The sequence below is a fragment of the Osmerus mordax genome, chromosome 19 (genome assembly GCF_038355195.1).
Source record: "Osmerus mordax isolate fOsmMor3 chromosome 19, fOsmMor3.pri, whole genome shotgun sequence".
NCBI classification, from domain to species: Eukaryota; Metazoa; Chordata; class Actinopteri; order Osmeriformes; family Osmeridae; genus Osmerus; species Osmerus mordax.
Window position 1 is genome coordinate 12,012,784 of NC_090068.1, and position 17,119 is coordinate 12,029,902.

The 17,119-nt window shown below is 50.0% G+C and overlaps 1 protein-coding gene across 1 annotated transcript; it reads right to left on the reverse strand.

Moving 5' to 3' along the window:
- Positions 1-6,806: 6,806 nt before the first annotated feature.
- On the reverse strand, positions 6,807-16,906 carry pcdh1g32 (protocadherin 1 gamma 32). The gene is made up of 5 exons (XM_067256720.1): positions 14,480-16,906; positions 12,710-12,765; positions 11,828-11,884; positions 10,462-10,568; positions 6,807-9,439 (listed from the first exon to the last, which is right to left on the reverse strand). The coding sequence occupies exons 1-5, from the start codon at positions 16,904-16,906 to the stop codon at positions 9,189-9,191; spliced, it is 2,898 nt and encodes a 965-aa protein (XP_067112821.1). The 3' UTR covers positions 6,807-9,188.
- Positions 16,907-17,119: the final 213 nt, after the last annotated feature.

Consider the following 17,119-nt stretch of genomic DNA (forward strand, 5'->3'; position numbering starts at 1 on the left):
GGGCAGAGGCTGGGGCGGTTGTTTATGTCCAGAGGCTGGGGTTGGGGCTGGGGCTGGGGCAGAGGCTGGGGCTGGGGCAGAGGCTGGGGCAGAGGCTGGGTTTGGGGCTGGGGCAGAGGCTGGGGCAGAGGCAGAGGCTGGGGTTGGGGCAGAGGCTGGGGCTGGGGCTGGGGGATAAACAACAACCCTTTTATTTAGCGTCTGAGAGTGATTATCTGCTGAATTACTGACCTCCTCATCCTCTTAGCCCTGTTCTCCCCTCACATCTGTTCAATTCAGAGCAAACACACCACGCCCCATCTGAAACACACTGCCAGGCTACAAACATGACCTGGAACACCATTCTCATCACTCACAGCCACTATCCACATCTCTGTCTACAGATCAAGCAACACAAACAACATAGGGCTTCCAGCCAAAACTATCAACCCCAAAATAGGAAGGCATGCCTTTTAAATATGGACTACAACACCATGATACACTTTTGTTTAAAGATGTTTTCATAGATCTGTCATCATTCATTGCTCGTAAATGTTTTCAATAATTATAACATGATCAAATAATGAGGGCTTGTATAATGAAATGATATTATCTGGTTTAATGAGGTCTGGTATACCAGCCTGCTTTTCATCCATTTGTTTTAAGGATTTATATTCATATTAAATCTCTGTGAATTAGTAAAACGCTAGTCATGTGAAATATGGCATCACAAATGTCCTCCATTTCGGGACGTTTCATTCCCTGAAGAATTTCTTATGACTTTATGAATATAACATATGCAAACATGACATCATTTTGGAGGCACACTCCTCCCCCTCTCGTTTCCCGGTTTAATCCGCACATGGTTCGCAGTCAATCAGGAGGCATGACATATTCCCACTGTGTCTGTTGCCATGGTTACCTGGTTCTGACGGAGCTCCACATCCCCCCCTCTGCCCCCCTCCCCCACAACCCCCCCCCCCCACCCACCCCACCCCTCCCTCCAACCCCACCCTGCCCAAGGGCGGGCGCATGTGTTCTCGCTGCACAGAAACCGACCAATGAGAGCGTGTCGAACCCTTGTGTCTGCATCCTGCGACTGTGTCGTGTCTGTCTTTGTGTTGGTGTACTGCGAACACTGTACCTGTCAGCAGTGTTACAGAGTCAGGATGCTGTGAGAGGTGTGGAGGGGTGTGGGGGTGGGGGTTGAGGTGGGGGTGGATAAAGAGGGTAATCTTATTAAACAGGGCAGTGTTTTCATTGTTCCTGTCAGAGAGAGAGAGAGAAGCGGGGGAGAGACCGTGAGATCAGTGGGCGGTCGAGAGAAGAAAGAGAAAACCTGATCATGACTTGAATTTGCGTAGTGTTAGTGTGGAGGGATGATTTGTGAAATGTGGTTGTTAAAATAGATATTCACAGGTGTAGCATCAGGTCTTTCTCCTATCCCTCCCTCCCTCCTCCTCCCCTCCCTTCCTCTCTTTGTTTACCGAGGCAGCTTTGCTGGGAACAAAGGCAGCTACTAGTCTCGGTCATCGACAACAAATCCGAATGTAGGTTGAGGGATGATGGGTTGCCGTGGCAACGGAGGGGTGGGAGGGAGTGTGTGTGGGGGGTGGGTGGGGAACGGGCACGGATGCTGCATAAGCTACATCATTTTCCCCCCTTTTCTGCAGATCCTCCAGGCTCCATAAATATTACATAGGAATGAAGTCTTGGTGCAGAGAGATGGAGAGAGAGAGAGGGAATGAGAGAGAAGAAAGGGATACAGACATAGTGTGACAGAGGGAGGCTGAGAGAAAGAGAGAGAGAGAGAGAGAGAGAGAGAGAGAGAGAGAGAGAGAGAAAGAAAGAGAGAGAGAGAGAAAGAGAGAAAGAGAGAAAGAGAGAAAGAAAGAGAGAGAGAAGGAAGGAACGAAGGAAGGAAGGAAGGAAGGAAGGAAGGAAGGGAGGGAGGGTAGCATTGACTATGTGGAGGAATGTTCAGTATATAGGATGAAGTCGTTAAGGTACATGGGATATGGGTCGGTTATTGAGATGTGTTTATTGGTTTATTTGATATGAATACAGGTGCAAGAGGTGTTCAGCTTCCACAGCCAAACTGAATCAGGGCTGATGTAACACTAACAGACACATTACATGACCAGTGTGTTCATACAGACACACAAACACACACAGACACACACACGCAACACAACAAACACACCACACCAACCACGGATGCACTGTAGGTGAACGAACAGATGTGTGTTCCCCGATTCTGTAGGATGGTCAGCCACCCTCCACCCTTCCTCCGCCGGCAACACAGCCCTCTGTTTCCATGACAACGGCAGCTGCAGTGGGGTTATTCGCATCCGTGCAGGGAAGGCAGTTCCCTGTGAGACTGGGGAAGTGGTGGGAGGAGGGGTCGGAGGAGGGGGTGGGCTTGTTGATGTTCATGCTCTCTCTCCTTGTCTCTCTCCCTCTCCCTCTTTTTCTCCCCCTCTCCCTCTTCCTCTCTCTCTCCCTTCCACTCCCTTGCCCTCATCATCTCCCTCCCCCTCTCCCTCCCTCCCGCACCCTCTCCCTGTCACTCGATGGAGTCTTTCATTCCACCAGAACAGCTCTGTCCCCGGACCCCGTTCACCACGAGTGACTCCAGCACAGCCTCACCGAACACAGAGCCAGAGCGACACTGTCAGTTAACCCTGCTGCTGTTACAGCCTCCTTCAGCAGCCTGCGTCCCAACACACAGCTACCTGAATTCACCAGCTTAGCTACCTTCATACGGACCACCTACACTAGCCTGGATATCTTAATACAGACCTTCACTATCCAAGTTACCTTCATGCAGACCTTCACTATCCTGGCTTTATTCATACAGTCCTTTTCGTGCTTGCTAATGTCACACAGAGACAACAAGTTGGATTCATGTGTTACTCGCTTCTACACCCACACACTCAGTGACTGGATTCGATGGCTATCCATCAGATACAGGAAACAGGAAACCCTAAAGCCGGTGCATCTATGTGCGTTGATTGACTCATTTGTGATGAGGTGTGTCCACATAGCAGTTCCCATGGAACTGCAATGTTGCTGTGTAGATTTTGCTATTAGACGGTAGTGGATGTAAAGTGTTGCTGAATGATCTGACCAGAGCACATTCACCCTGGGATGACAAACTGATCCAATGGAGCTACTGGTCAGTTGGCCTTTCCTCTGAATAACAACCAGGAGGAAATTAACTGGCTGACCTTTTCTAAGAAGGAGGGCAATTGACCGGTGGTTATAAACCATAGGCATCTAAAAAGGACATCTGCTCCAGGAGACTAGGGAGAGGGTGGGGCGTGACATCACCGAGCGGTTGCCAAGGACACCAGGCAGTGGCCAATGAAGTGGCACTTCTTTGTTGACAAAAGAAGTTGGAGATCTGCCTGGTAACAGACAGGAGACTGGGCACACTTCTGAGACAGGGGTGGGGGGTGCAGAAGAGAGAGGGAGGCCTGGAAGAGAGAGACTGAGCCAGACAGAAACATTGAACCAAACGACTGCAAATCATCCCTCCCTCCCTCCACCCGTCCTGGAAGCTCTCCTTTGAGAGAGTGTTTATACAAACGCTGCATCCATCGTCTTCCATACATTAGACGAAAGGAGTGTGTGAACACCGGGCTCCCTGATTGGCTGATTAGAAGGGTCTGACCGTGTGAATGGGTGGCTTAGCCTGGCAGCAGCAGCTGCTGGCAGTGCGAGCTGTCAGTCTGTTAGTCTGGCCTGATCCTTTAATGCAGGCCAGCTCAGTCTCTCCTTCCCCCGGTAAGGAGCTTAGCCTGGGCAGGGAGCGGAGCCGGGAGACGGTGTAGCTCCAGGAGAGGTCCACTCTCCTCGGCCCTGTCACACCTCTCTCTCCCAGCTCCCTTCTGACCACTCGCCCTAAAGCTTCTTTAAGGATGGAGCCCTGAAGCCCGTCTGGAGAAGCAGGAAGCTCCTCTGCACAGAGACTACCTGTCTGATTCCTCCTCCTCAGACAGATTCACACGGTTCGGCCGCTGTAATGGCTTCAGCCTGTGGAACAACCTGGTTGTCATCACGCCGACGGCTCGCCAGGCATTTCCTGCCTCCCACTTCCTGCCTCCCACTTCCTGTCATCCTGTCTCCCCGGTAGCTTTACTGCTCCACGTGTTTTCCGACGTCAGCTTGGGTCTTTGTCTCCATATCGTGAAAGAGAAGAGCGTCAAGGGTGTGGGGGGCAGAGGGGCGGAGGGGCGGAGGGAAAGGGGGTAGCTTCCTCATTCTGGGATTAGCTACTCCCCCCCCCCTCCCCCCTGCCCTCCGGGCCTCCTCCCCCCACCCACAATCCTCTGATGAGGGAGGTAGTTAATGGGTTTACATGGAGAGCAGGATGAAGGGGTTTAGGGGGGGAGGGCGGTGGGGGTAGGGATGGGTGGCGGTGGGGGGCTTGGGGGGGAGGGCGGTGGGCGTAGGGGTGGGTGGTGGTTGGGGGTGCAGGGTCTTGCTGATGGATTCCAAGGCCCCTGTGGTGAGGTGTTTGGGGACTTAAGAGACTGAGGAGGAGAAAGGAAGATCTGGAGAGGGGGATTGAGAGAGAAACCAAAACATTCAGAGGCTGCTTCTATAGTTGGGCAGAGAAGTATCAACCGCTAATCCTGTGTTTCTCCTCTCCAGATGTCGTGTCATTCTCTGTGCTGTTCGTTTTGTGACAAACACCTGTCCACACAGCTACAGTGTAGGGGTCGAACTTCAATTTCAGTAACATCTGCCTCTTTTCAGCCTACTTTTGAAATCTAAATTGTGTCTTGAGGTTACTATCCATACTCCGATACATCTAAATCAATCTTCTATTTTTATTTTCAATCAAGTTGTCGTGTCAAGCTAATGTTATTCATTCTGTCAAGTCTTGTCTTGCTTTCTTTGTTAGCTGCCTCGGGAGCAGCTGTTGATATGGTGATCAGCATCATTGAATCCCAGTATTTCTCTCATCACCTTGGCAACCGAAGCAGCTCTGCTATAATTCTAGCTTGTGTCAGGTGGCGGCCATTTTGTATCTGCAGCAAGAAAGTGTAGCTCGCTTGTGTGCAGCTCTGTTAAGCTATAAGGAAATGGATGCATTTGTTTCCTGAATGAGTTATGTATAATTCAAATTACAAGTAAAGATGGTACTCTATATCCATACACCCCTACAAAAGATGAAAAGGTTTAAAGCATCATAATATCTTGTGAGATATGTTGTCTGTCTGTCTGTCTGTCTGTCTGTCTGTCTGTCTGTGTACAATACTGACATGGTTTGAGATTATTTTATCTGGTTGGATACCTTAAAAATGTATAACATTGTCAACATTTTAGTATAATCTCAAAAGCTGCATTGTTTTCCTAAAGTAATTCCCAATTCAAATCAATCCTTGCACACCCCCTCCACACTGTAAGTTGTTATGAAAGTCTAGATGTCTGGCTGCTGTGAGGTGTTTGTGGAGTGGAGACGATCGTGTTATGTCACTCCCAGTGATTCAGAGAGAGTGGGGTCTTCCACTGCAGCGTTTCCTGTTGCTATATTTAGACATCCCCTCGGCGTTGCTGTGGGTTGCATTCCCCTTCACCTCTGACTTGGGCTGAGCGACTGTGTTCAAATCTGTGTTCTGAGGACGATTCTCGTCAAATCATTTTGTATTTTACTCTGTATTTCACTCTGTAGTTCACACTCACTCTTTACTCAGAGACACGCTAAAGTTTTCTGTCTTTCTGACATGGAAGATCGTGTATCGCCTGATGTGTGCATCCAAAGCCCTGGCCCCATCGCCCTCCCCCCTCCGTAGGCGACAGGTCCGCGCTCGGTATAGCAGGTCTATAAACGGCGTCGTGTCAGAGAAAAGAGAGTTTGTGTCCTACTTGGCGAATCCCCGCAGAGCTGTGCTCGACGTGTCTCTGACGTCTCTCCTCCCTCGCGCTCCCCAGTCGCCTGAATGTGGGCTGGAAAATGGGTCAGGTCTGATTCGAAGCTATATGTGCTGGTTTGACGGCTCCGCGGAACTGCTGATCTGAGAGGAGGAGAGGGGCCGTGAAGCAAGCTGCTCCCCAGTAGGACACGCCCGCTGTGGAGCAGAGCTCAGAGCTGTGCAGTTACAGCTGGGACGAAGTGCAGCAATGTTAACAGGCTGCTGTGGTTCCTCTGTGTTTTGTACACACCAGGGTGCTCTACTGGGGACGGGGGAGATGGGTATAGCTAGGTTGAGCGTTGGACTGTAGATGAATCGGATGCAGGGCTACTATGGTGTTTCAGTACACTCTACAGACTGGGGTGGTCTACTGAGAGGCTGTGTAGGGGGGGTTTGGAAAGCCAGGGTGGAGGGCTGGGTGTTGGGGTACAGACAAAAGCACCCCCCCACCTCTCTTCTCCATCGTCCGTGGGTGAACTGGGATGAACAAAGAGTGGATTACAGACATCAGAGATGACGTGTTTGAGTCTCCAGGTCTGTCCCATCATCCAGCCAGCTCCTCTGTCACAGTTTTCCCTTTCACCCCCACCTTCATGCCAGCTCTGCTATTGGAAGCCCCCACCTCACACCCTTCAATGATGGGGTTCAGATGGCTAAGCGGTTAGGGAATCAGGCTATTAATCAGAAGGTTGCCGGTTCGATTCCCGGCCGTGCAAAAAGGACGATGTGTCCTTGGGCAAGGCACTTCACCCTACTTGCCTCGGGGGGAATGTCCCTGTACTTACTGTAAGTTGCTCTGGATAAGAGCGTCTGCTAAATGTAAATGTAATGACATCCAAGCGGCTATCCATCTGTCTCCTCCCCCAACATCTCTGTTAAACAGAAGCTCAATCACCAACGGGATTTCAGAGGAAATTTTATTTTGAAATGTCAGTGTTAAGAGAGTAAACAAAAACATAAACAAATAAAACAGCAATATAAATATTAGCATATAAAATAAGAGTGTATAACAAGGAGAAAGAGCTAAACAATTTAACACGTAAAGATATTACAGACGAATATCAAGGGTTATTCCAGCAGCAGACACATATGTTTACACTCATGAGCAAGGGCAGCATTCCAGTAGCATAAATGATTTGATTAAAATCACAAACACAGAAAAAGGGTTCAGGTAGATGAAATCACAGACATTTAGTGGTGTGTGATACTTATTAAAGTTGACCACAGAGAAAGCAGAAAGAGAAAGAAAAAAACACGAAAATATGCACAACAAATTCACAAGCCTCTAACTACGACTATGAGTCTTTTGAAAGTTTTGTTTTTATATACAGCTTGGTTAAGTCAGTGAGCTCGATGCTTAGTCACTACACTACTACACTTTATCTGAAGACGTTTTTTGTATTCCTTTTTTTTTTTTCCTTTCTTTAACTTTTTTTATATCAGAAAAATAGTCCAAACATTCCGGTAACAGCCATGTTTTTGGCTAGAGAGAGAGAGAGCTCACCTGGATCTCTACAGACTTGTAACGTGTCATATTTACATTGGGGTTGCTTGCTAGCACGCGTAGCACCAGCACGATAAAGGATGGACTGGGAACATTCTCTAAGTTCCAGAACATTCTCTAAGTTCCAGAACAGGCGAGGCGGAGAGAGAGGAGAGGTTGACGGGAGAAATTAGTCTCTGTCCATGGTCCTGACATAGCTTCTAAACACCACAATCAGAACCTTACAAACTCCTGGAAAGCGTCCAGTGAGTAAGATATCAAACACGGCCTGGATCCTTAATTAACCCTCGTGCTGCCTTCGGGTCACATGACCCAAAGGTTCATAACGAACCATCGTTGTGTTTACCCAATTTTACCCAATACAAAAACAAATAAAAATATTTTTTTTTAACCAATCCAATGTGGGGGGTCTGAGACAGCCCGACAGTTAAAAGAAAATGCTTCACTTTATTTTTGTATGAGGTAAATTTGTCGCAATACGACGGTGGGTCACAATGACTGATGGGTCAGAATGACCCGAAGATAACACAAGGGTTAAACTGTAGTGTCGGGGGGGTTAGAGGACATGAGAACCTGCTGTGTTGACGCTAGTTTCCAGGTGATGGAAGAGGAGCAGATATTAGGCTCCAGAGGGACTAACCAGCCTCCTTCTCCCCATGGCCCCGGGACACATCCACACCTCTGGGCGTGACAGGGCTCATCCTGGGAGCCCTGGCGAGCCTGAGAACACAGTGCTCGGCCAATCACACTGGCCCATCTTTCCACAACACTGACTCATTGCTACGATGCAGATACAAGATCCAAACGATGCTGGTATAGAAAAAAAAAAAAAACTCTGGTCTGTTGTTACACAATGTTTATGTTAATCAAGACAGAGTTTGGAGATTGAGTTGTGGCTTTGAATACCAGTGGAAGAGATGGCCAGAGATGACATTGTGGCCTACAGGGTGAAAATAACCACTCAAGCCTTCATAGGCAGCTGAAATACTTAGAGGGCCACCGCGAAGCAAAGTTATTCATCAGTCGTCAGTCATTAGAACTGTTCTTATGCTTACTACTCAGACAGCTAAAAGAAGTCTTACAGGCATTTAAATAGTAATGCTACTATACGCATTCTGCCATAACATTGTGATTAGTTGGAGCTAGCCTCTTAATACAAATGTGTGCGTGTGTGAAGCTCATCCTCACAGGATCTTAAATCGTTAGGAAGGGTCATGCAACATTGTCTATTTCAGTCCTTAAAGAGCTAAAGCAAGATCTCTAAAGCAAGTAGGCAAATAAAGTGGAATCAGAGTCACCATGAGAAGCAACTACCAAGCACGTCGAAGAAGCATCAAACATTTCAATCCAAAAATCAGTTATCAATTTTTGTTGTTGATTTTTTTCATTTTTTTTTTCATTTAACACTATATTACAGAGCAAGGTCCCTGTAAAAACTCCATACTCCTGAAATACATTTTGGATCCAAAACACATTTACTGTACAACTCCTCAAGCCTCCCCACACGCTGACACTAGCTGTAAAGATCATGAAGCAGGAAGTGAAGTCATTGCACGTACGTGACGTGACTCATGCACACCCCTGCCCACACACAGGGGACACCAGACGGAAATGGAGGAATGAGATCAAAAGGACTTGTATCCCGCGACAGGAAGTAGACGGCTAGACTGAGGGAGGGGGAGGGTCGGGGGGGGTTGGTTGCGTTCTTGCGGTTTCCATGGTGACGGGCGTGGCGGTGGGTGGCTGGGTGGGTGGGTGGGGGGTGCCCTCCTCGCAGGGCCTTACTTCTTCTCCTTCTTGGAGGACTTCTTCTTGGTGCCGGGCGTCTGTGCGGCCTTGGGGGCGTCGACCTGCGGCATGGCCTGGGCGGGGGGCAGGGCCTGCTGGGGGGCCTGCTGGGGGGCCTGCTGGGGGTTGGCCGTCAGGGTGGCGGTGCTGCCGGGGATGTAGACGTTCTGGCGGTAGTCAGGCACGTGCTGCATGGGGAACTGGGCGTTGTAGCGCGGGCCGAGGGTGGCGGTCGCCTCACTCACTTCTGGGGGGAATAGGGGAGAGAGGAAGGAGGGTGGGGATGGGAGGGGAGGAGAGGAGAGAGAAGAGAGTGTTATAGCTTGGTGTTGTGCTCGTTACTCACATAGGGTCACAGCTCCACAGCTCCACTGCAATGCAGCTGCGGCTTAGCCCCCCCTCCATCCCTCCCCCCAGCCACCCTCCCCCCCCCACACACACACACAGTCCCCCATCGCACCCACACCAACGTCCTCGGAGGTAAACACTAAACGCAAGAGATACATCCGTACGTTCCCCTCAGCTCAGGGACAGAATGGTTGATGAGACAGGGGAGGCAGGGTGAAGTCAGGAACTGCAGCTGTGGATCATTGGAACAAAGAGCCCTGTATCCCCCAGGCTGGTCTGTTAGCGTGCTAATGCATGGGCACTGTGGACTCTCTCTCTGTCTCTCTCTGTCTCTCTCTGTCTCTCTCTGTCTCTCTCTCTCTCTCTGTCTCTCTGTCTCTCTCTCTCTCCTGCCAATCGTTATTCAGAGTGTTTAGAGAGTTTTTTTCTGGTAGTCAAACTGGTGTTTGCCTCTTTTCAGACTACGTTCATTTTGATGTGTTTTAGCCATGAACGCCCCATGGGAAATACTAAAGAAACATGGGACTGGCTTGTGGTTCTTTGGTAGCTTTCCAGATAGATGTTAGAAAAGTCTGTCTGTCTCTCGCCTTCTGCAAGTAGTCTCTGGAGAACACATTCTGCACCCTCACCAGTCAGAGCCGATCTATATCGCTCCTGTGCTCGCTCACACATTCTCTGCATGTCCCCTTTTAGCTGAGGGGATGTGACCTTGTGGATGAAGAGAGAGAGAGAGATCAAGGGAGAGGAAAGAGAGAGGGAGTGCGCGAGAGAGAGAGAGAGAGAGAGAGAGAGAGAGAGAGAGAGAGAGGGAGTGTGCGCATGCGCGCAAGAGAGACAGAGAAAGAGAGAGAGAAAGGAGAGAGAGACACAGCCAGACAAAAAGGGAGGAGAGGGGGATTCTGGGAAATGTAGGCTCACCGTTGGCGGCAGCCATCAGAGCCTGGAGCTGTTCTGCCTCGGTGGGGGGGTTGGGCCAGGGTCCGGTACCAGCGACAGCACCTCCCTCCTCCGGACGAGCCCCAGCTCTGGAGACAGGAAACCACCGTCAGAATCAAACACACACACACACACACACACACTAACCTCCCTTCTTCACACACAGAGGGATTTCCATTCTATGTACACACACTGAGGTTGACATTCACAAACACAGACACACTGATCCTACTCACACACAAATACGTTTATCCTATACACACACAGAGAAAGACACAGACCATCTATAAAACCCTCTCACATGAGCTCACACTGAGCTCTCCCCTATACACACACACACACACACTCTCCTCCTATACATATACACCCGCTAAGCATCTATAACACACAATCTTCTACACACAGGCATTAGCTCACTACTTTTATCACAAACAGGCGCACATCAGTCGAACCAATCTGTCTAATGTTTTTTTCAAGCACTGCAAGAGCCAGCTTCCAGCAGCCATTTTGTGTAGGTGCCAAAAGCATCACAGAGCACAGAGAATATGGAGGCTGGAGGACACGAGGAAGCAGGAGGAGTCAAGACAGCCTCTCAATATGTGATAGTACACACACACACACATACGGTACACCTTCACACACACACACTCACATACAGTACACACATACACACACACAGAGACACACAGGCTTGCAGAGTAGCAAATGACTGAGCTTATTCAATGCTTTGTGTGCCGTTTTGCATGCTGTGTGGGGACTAGTGGGAGAGCGGGTGAGAGACAGACTGACAGGGAGGAGAGGGGGGATGGGGAAAGAGGAAAAGAGAGGAAGAGAGATTGTTTGACCGTTTGGAAAATCTGCGTGTGGTTGAAAATGGCTGGTTTCAATCAATTTTCCTCTGTTTTAAAGAGGGGGAAATGAATGTTCAAAAATAATGCATGAGGGAGACTGGGTTGGACACACACAAATACACACACAGAAACAAAATACCCTTCTACACATCAATATCCAAAGTAACATCTGAATCTACGCTACACACAAATAAGGACAAAACCAACAAACATGGCTAAGCAGTGAAGCCTACAAACCCATTTATAGATGCAGAGACTAGGGAACAGTGCTGAGCTAAGCACATCCTACGCAGAACACGTACCATCTCTGATCCTGCCCACAACAGCATGTACAGATCATAGCACACCTCTGCTACACAAACACCAGCAGCTGGACGGCAGGCTAGACCACGCACACTCACTCACAAACACACACAGCTCTACAAAGCCTAGAGCGTGCGTCAGAGCAGTCCCCACTAGCACACAGAGCCCAGCCTGCTCTGCCTCCACCACTCTACCTCGCCTTCCCGTACGGAGTCCACCTCTGCTGGGTAGTGGTGTGGTACCTGTACGTGCTGAAACACAGTAGCAGAGTTCTGACCATCGCACACACACACACACACACACCTCACACACACTCCCTCAGCTCTTATGTCGGTCACATGGACCACTCGAGCCATCTCGTTCAACATGCTAGGGACTTTGCTAGGAGGATGTGCATAATGCTGTATCTTGATGTTGGATCGTTATGCCTTTTGTTGAGGGCACTAAAGCAACAACCATCTGTCTTCCACTACGGTACATGCTCATGTATCTTACGTGTAGAGTGAATGAGGACGCAAACCTCAGTCGAAACAAGCTGAATCTACCTCATAGTAAATGGCAAAACACTGCAGTCATCGTCGAAGACTAACACACTCCTGATACACTCCCTCAACTGGCTAAGCTCAAACTGATCCTCACCCACACTAACACACACATCTCTGTCTTCACACCTCCTCTTTCTTCTTCATGACCTCGATCTTCTCGTCACGGCCAAACCTTGGTTGAACTGAAGCTATCAGACTGACGCCCTCACTGATAACTGCATCTGGAACTGCCGTCCAGTTACCCAGAATGCAGCAGGCCTAGACTTCCCATTGATACAGAAATGTGTGTGTAAGTATGTAAGTAACTGTGGACATTCTGTCCACACAAATCTGGCTTGGTCATCTGCATGGAAGGTATATGTAATAATAAGCATACTAATAATGTGTTCAGTTAGCAGATGATTTTATTCCGATCACTGAGATATACCTTAAAGAGATTGCATGTGTATGCTCACGAGGATGGATTTGTCTTTGTGTGTGTGTGTGTGTATGTGCATGTGTGTGTGTGTCACAAAGAGGCTAGATACTCACCCACTAGGTCCAGGTCTCTGATTCTGGGTAATTCTCCAGTCATTGGGTGGTTTTTGCTGCAGAAAAAGGAGAGACACACCGTTAGAACTCAAAAGCACACACACACACACACGCTGTTCCTCTGGTGAAGCCATATGGATGAGTGTCATCTTGACTCCTCGGCTGAGGACGCCATTTTGTGTTTCAGTTCCCCAAAAGAGGATAAAACGTCACAGGCCCATCAGGGGAGAGAGAGAAGAAGAGAGAGGCAGATGGAGAGAAGGGGAGGGAGAAACCGAAGAGAAAAAGAGAGAGAGCCAAGATATATGTAGTGCAGGGGAAAGTGTGTGAATTATTGAACAGTCTATTCTGTCACTGGCATGCTTGAACGGCTCCAGTGAAAAGAATAGACCCCACGACACAAAATCACAATCGCTAGACCGTGGGGCGAAGCTTAATAACGCTAAATCTTTCACGAAACCATTTCTATCGACACATGCATCTTCAGCTCCAGAAAATATAGGTCATCAAAAGCCCGAGTCAGCAGCCTTTTGGCCCAGCTCCCTCTGTGGGGAGCTGCTCTGACCCAGGCCAGGCCCTGCAGGCTGCCAGCCTGCCAGGCAGTGGGGAGGTAATCTGCAGCCCTGCTCCACTGATCCACTAAAACCCAGGCTGGATTACGCCAAGGCAGAGAGAGCTGCAGCGTGGAGTTGACCAGCCATCGGCCGCCACCCACCAGCCCCCAGTCCTCAGTCCTCAGTCCCCCAGACCCTAACCACCAGCCCCCAGTCCTCATTCCCCCAGACCCTAACCACCAGCCCCCACCCACCAGCCACCAGTCCTCAGTCCCCCAGCCCCTAACCACCAGCCCCCACCACCAGCTCCCAGCCACCAGTCCTCAGTCCCCCAGACCCTAACCACCAGTGCACAAGCACCACCCACGTTTCCCCAGCCCCCAGTCCCAACCCACCAGCCCCCATTTCTCAGTCCCCCAGCCCCTCAGCACCATTCTCCAGCTCCCAAACACATTCTCCAGCTCCCAGACCCCCACCCACCAGCCCTTAGCCACAATGGGCCACCCATCCATCCATGGCAGGACACCCTCTGGTCCACTCTCTAGTGATGAAAGAAAAGGTTTTCCTGGTTCTAGCCATACGATGTATATAGCTATGATTAGATATGCATCCAGTAAAAGGTTAGAGATTTTCATAGAGGTCTTTCATAGAGTTGCTCTCAGAGTGGCTACAGGGGATGAGTCACACACCAGCAGACAGTGCCAGAGATGTACCAAGCATGTACAGGTCACCAAGGGTGAGGAACAGCACAGACATTCACCTTATCTCTTAACCTCGCCTGGTTTAATAGAGAACAGTGAAATCCTGATGTCTTTCTGAGACAGCAAAAAACTATCTTTAGAGCCCAACCATCTGGTGACATGACTAACCGACCAGTGTCTAATCATCCCCACATCTCTCCCTCTCACAGATGTTGAATAGAAAGAATCACATGTTGAGTGACATTTTTTGTCTTCGTTTTGTATCTCACTCTGTGAGATTACCCCTGCAGCCATATGAAATATTTAACTTTCTCCCAGGCAGAGAGACACTGCTGTGATTTAAGCACTGAAACACAAATCTCTGTCTGCTTAAATTTACAGTTAACCTTCCAGTGACTTGTTCTCGCATATACACACACATCCACACACTTAAAAAACCACGCTCATCCATGTTCGACTGAGTTCTCATCACGAGCCAATGGGCTCAGCTATTTGCCAGTGGACAGAGGCCTCACCTCATTGGCTGATTTGGTCAGGTGTTTGTTGGAAAGGGTCAGCTTCAGAGTGTTCTGGTTCTGTCCTAACCCGGGGCTCTTAACAAACACAAAGTCCTTCACGCTGCTGGAGAGAGTGGGATAGAAGCGCCGGCAGGTAGCCGGGTCGCGGGTCCCCCCCACCACCTCCACGTAGCGCAGCGGGCCCTCTGTGTTGAGCTGCAGGTGGGGGTCCCTGTGAGAGTGGGGGGCCTTCCGGGGGCCTAGCCCCAAACACACCAGGTGGCCCCTGTGTGTCAACCAGCGCACGGCCATCCCGGCGATAGCCAGGAGGCACACCACAGAGATGCAGGCCAGAGAGCTGATCAGGGTTAGGGTGACACCAGTGGCACCACCGCCATCGCCCTGGCGTGGAGGGGCCCTGCGGAGCAGGGGGGCCGCGCCCTTCTCGGACACGGTGATGTTGACCGTCACGCTGGTGGAGAGCGTGGGCGTGCCGTTGTCCTGCACCAGAACCAGGATGGAGAAGGTGGCGTCGCCCTCCTCAAAACTTCGGGCCGTTCGCACCTCCCCGGTGTGAGCCCCCACATGGAAGAACCCAGCGTCCCGCCCCGACACACTGTAGAACAGCCAGGCGTTGTGGCCGCTGTCCGGGTCCACGCACACCACCCGGTTGACCAGGTGCCCCACCGCGGCGGAGCGCGGCACGGACAGCTGGAGAACCCCGTCCGCGGGCAGGGCCGGGTGGACGAGAGCAGGGGGGTGGTCGTTCACGTCGACCACGAACACGTGCACGGTCACGTTGGAGCTCTGCGCCGGCGTGCCACCGTCCCTCACCTGCACCTCCACCCGGAACACGTTCACGCGCTCGTAGTCGAGCGCCCGCATGGCGAAGAGGTTCCCGTTATCGGAGTTGACGTAAACGAGCGAGGACACGGGGGCGCCGTCGCCGACCTCGCTGTCCAGGAGGGAGAAGGAGAGACGGGCGTTCTGGCCCGAGTCCCGGTCGGACGCGGACACGGTCAGGAGGAGAGCCCCTGGAGCATTGTTCTCTGCTATGTCAACAGAGTAGGAGGACTTTGAGAAGAGGGGGGCGTTGTCATTAACATCTGAAAGACTGACCACAAAAGACTCCTGCGCAGAGCGAGGGGGAGAGCCTGCGTCAGAGGCCGTCACTGTGATAGTGTATTCAGACTCAGTCTCTCTGTCTAAAGGCCCGTCTGTCACCAGGGTATAGTGACCCTCGAAGGGGGATATCAATCTAAATGGCAACCCAGGGGGAATTTGGACAATCACTTCGCCATTTTGACCAGCATCCTCATCCCTAATGCTAATCAGCGCCACTACAGTTCCTGAGTCCACATCCTCCTGGATGATCTTGGTCACTGAGTTTATGCTTATGACTGGACTGTTGTCGTTGACGTCAATGATTTGAACTTTGATGTGGCAGGAGCCCTCCAGAGCTGGCGTTCCTCTGTCCCTGGCCTGCACTGTGATTTCATAGATATCTGCCACCTCATAATCCACCTCCCCTTTCACTAGGATTTCACCTGTTTGGGGATTCAGGCTAAAAAGTTTAACTACAGACTCTGAAGTATATTTACTAAAGTGGAATGATATCTTCCCGTTAAGATGGTCATCCGCGTCTGATGCGTTGAGTCTCGTCACCAGGGTGCCCAGAGAGGAGTTTTCTAACAAACTAACTGTTTTGATTGGCTGGTCAAATACCGGCGCGTTATCATTGACGTCCATGACTCGAAGAAGAACCGACGTAGTGCCAGTCTTTTCTGGATGCCCGCCATCTACGGCGGTGAGTACTAAGTTAAATACAGATTGCTTTTCCCTGTCTAGAGGTTTCTCTAACAATAATTCTGGGAATTTACTACCATCCCTTTTCGATTCTACTTTCAACACGAAACAATCGTTGGGACTAAGAAAGTATGTGCGTAGAGCATTAGCATCTACATCCAGATCATTCGCGCTGTCTAAACGAAATCGGGTGCCCGGTGCAGCCGCCTCGGAAACTTCCATTGAAATAGCTTGACCCGGAAACTGAGGCGAATTGTCATTCACGTCAACTATCTCCACAACGACTCGGTGTAATTCCAGTGGGTTTTCAAGCACAAGTTGCACGCTAAGAGAACACATTGACTTTAATCCACAAAGACTCTCTCTGTCCATAACTTCTTTGGTAACAAATACTCCACTCGCGTTCACGTCAAAGTACTTTGCATTAGATTCCGACACAACTCGAGGGTTTCTCCTCGATAACGTCGATATGGCTAAGCCCAATGATTTCATAATATCTCCAACAAATGCTCCCGGTTTTAACTCTTCCAATACGGAATAGGATAATTCGGCGGAGAAGGATGACTGGCAGAATACCGAGAAAAGTAGCCAGAGCGCGGGCCAACCCTCCGCTCCTTGTCTAATGTCCCAGACTCTCATTGTTCAACTTGTCATGCCTTTAGTAAGAAACGTTCCCATTCCTAACTCGTTCCGCTAAAATAGTTGGTTCAGTTCAGTTAAAACTCAACAGAGCTACCACGTTACATTTAACTACAACTGGAGAAAATAGTCGACAAGAAAGGAAAAAGTAAATCCGTGTTGCTCCACAGACGATGATGGCTTACTTACACTGATCTAACTTTTCTGTGGAAG

What these genes read in the sequence shown, in the direction of transcription:
- pcdh1g32 (XM_067256720.1), bottom strand. Translation starts at nt 16,906, where the DNA reads ATGAGAGTCTGGGACATTAGACAAGGAGCGGAGGGTTGGCCCGCGCTC. An exon ending in TGACCAAATCAGCCAATGAG is followed by an intron (nt 12,766 to 14,479) that starts GTGAGGCCTCTG and finishes CTTTTTCTGCAG; the next exon opens with CAAAAACCACCCAATGACTG. An exon ending in CAGAGACCTGGACCTAGTGG is followed by an intron (nt 11,885 to 12,709) that starts GTGAGTATCTAG and finishes ACTGTGTTTCAG; the next exon opens with CACGTACAGGTACCACACCA.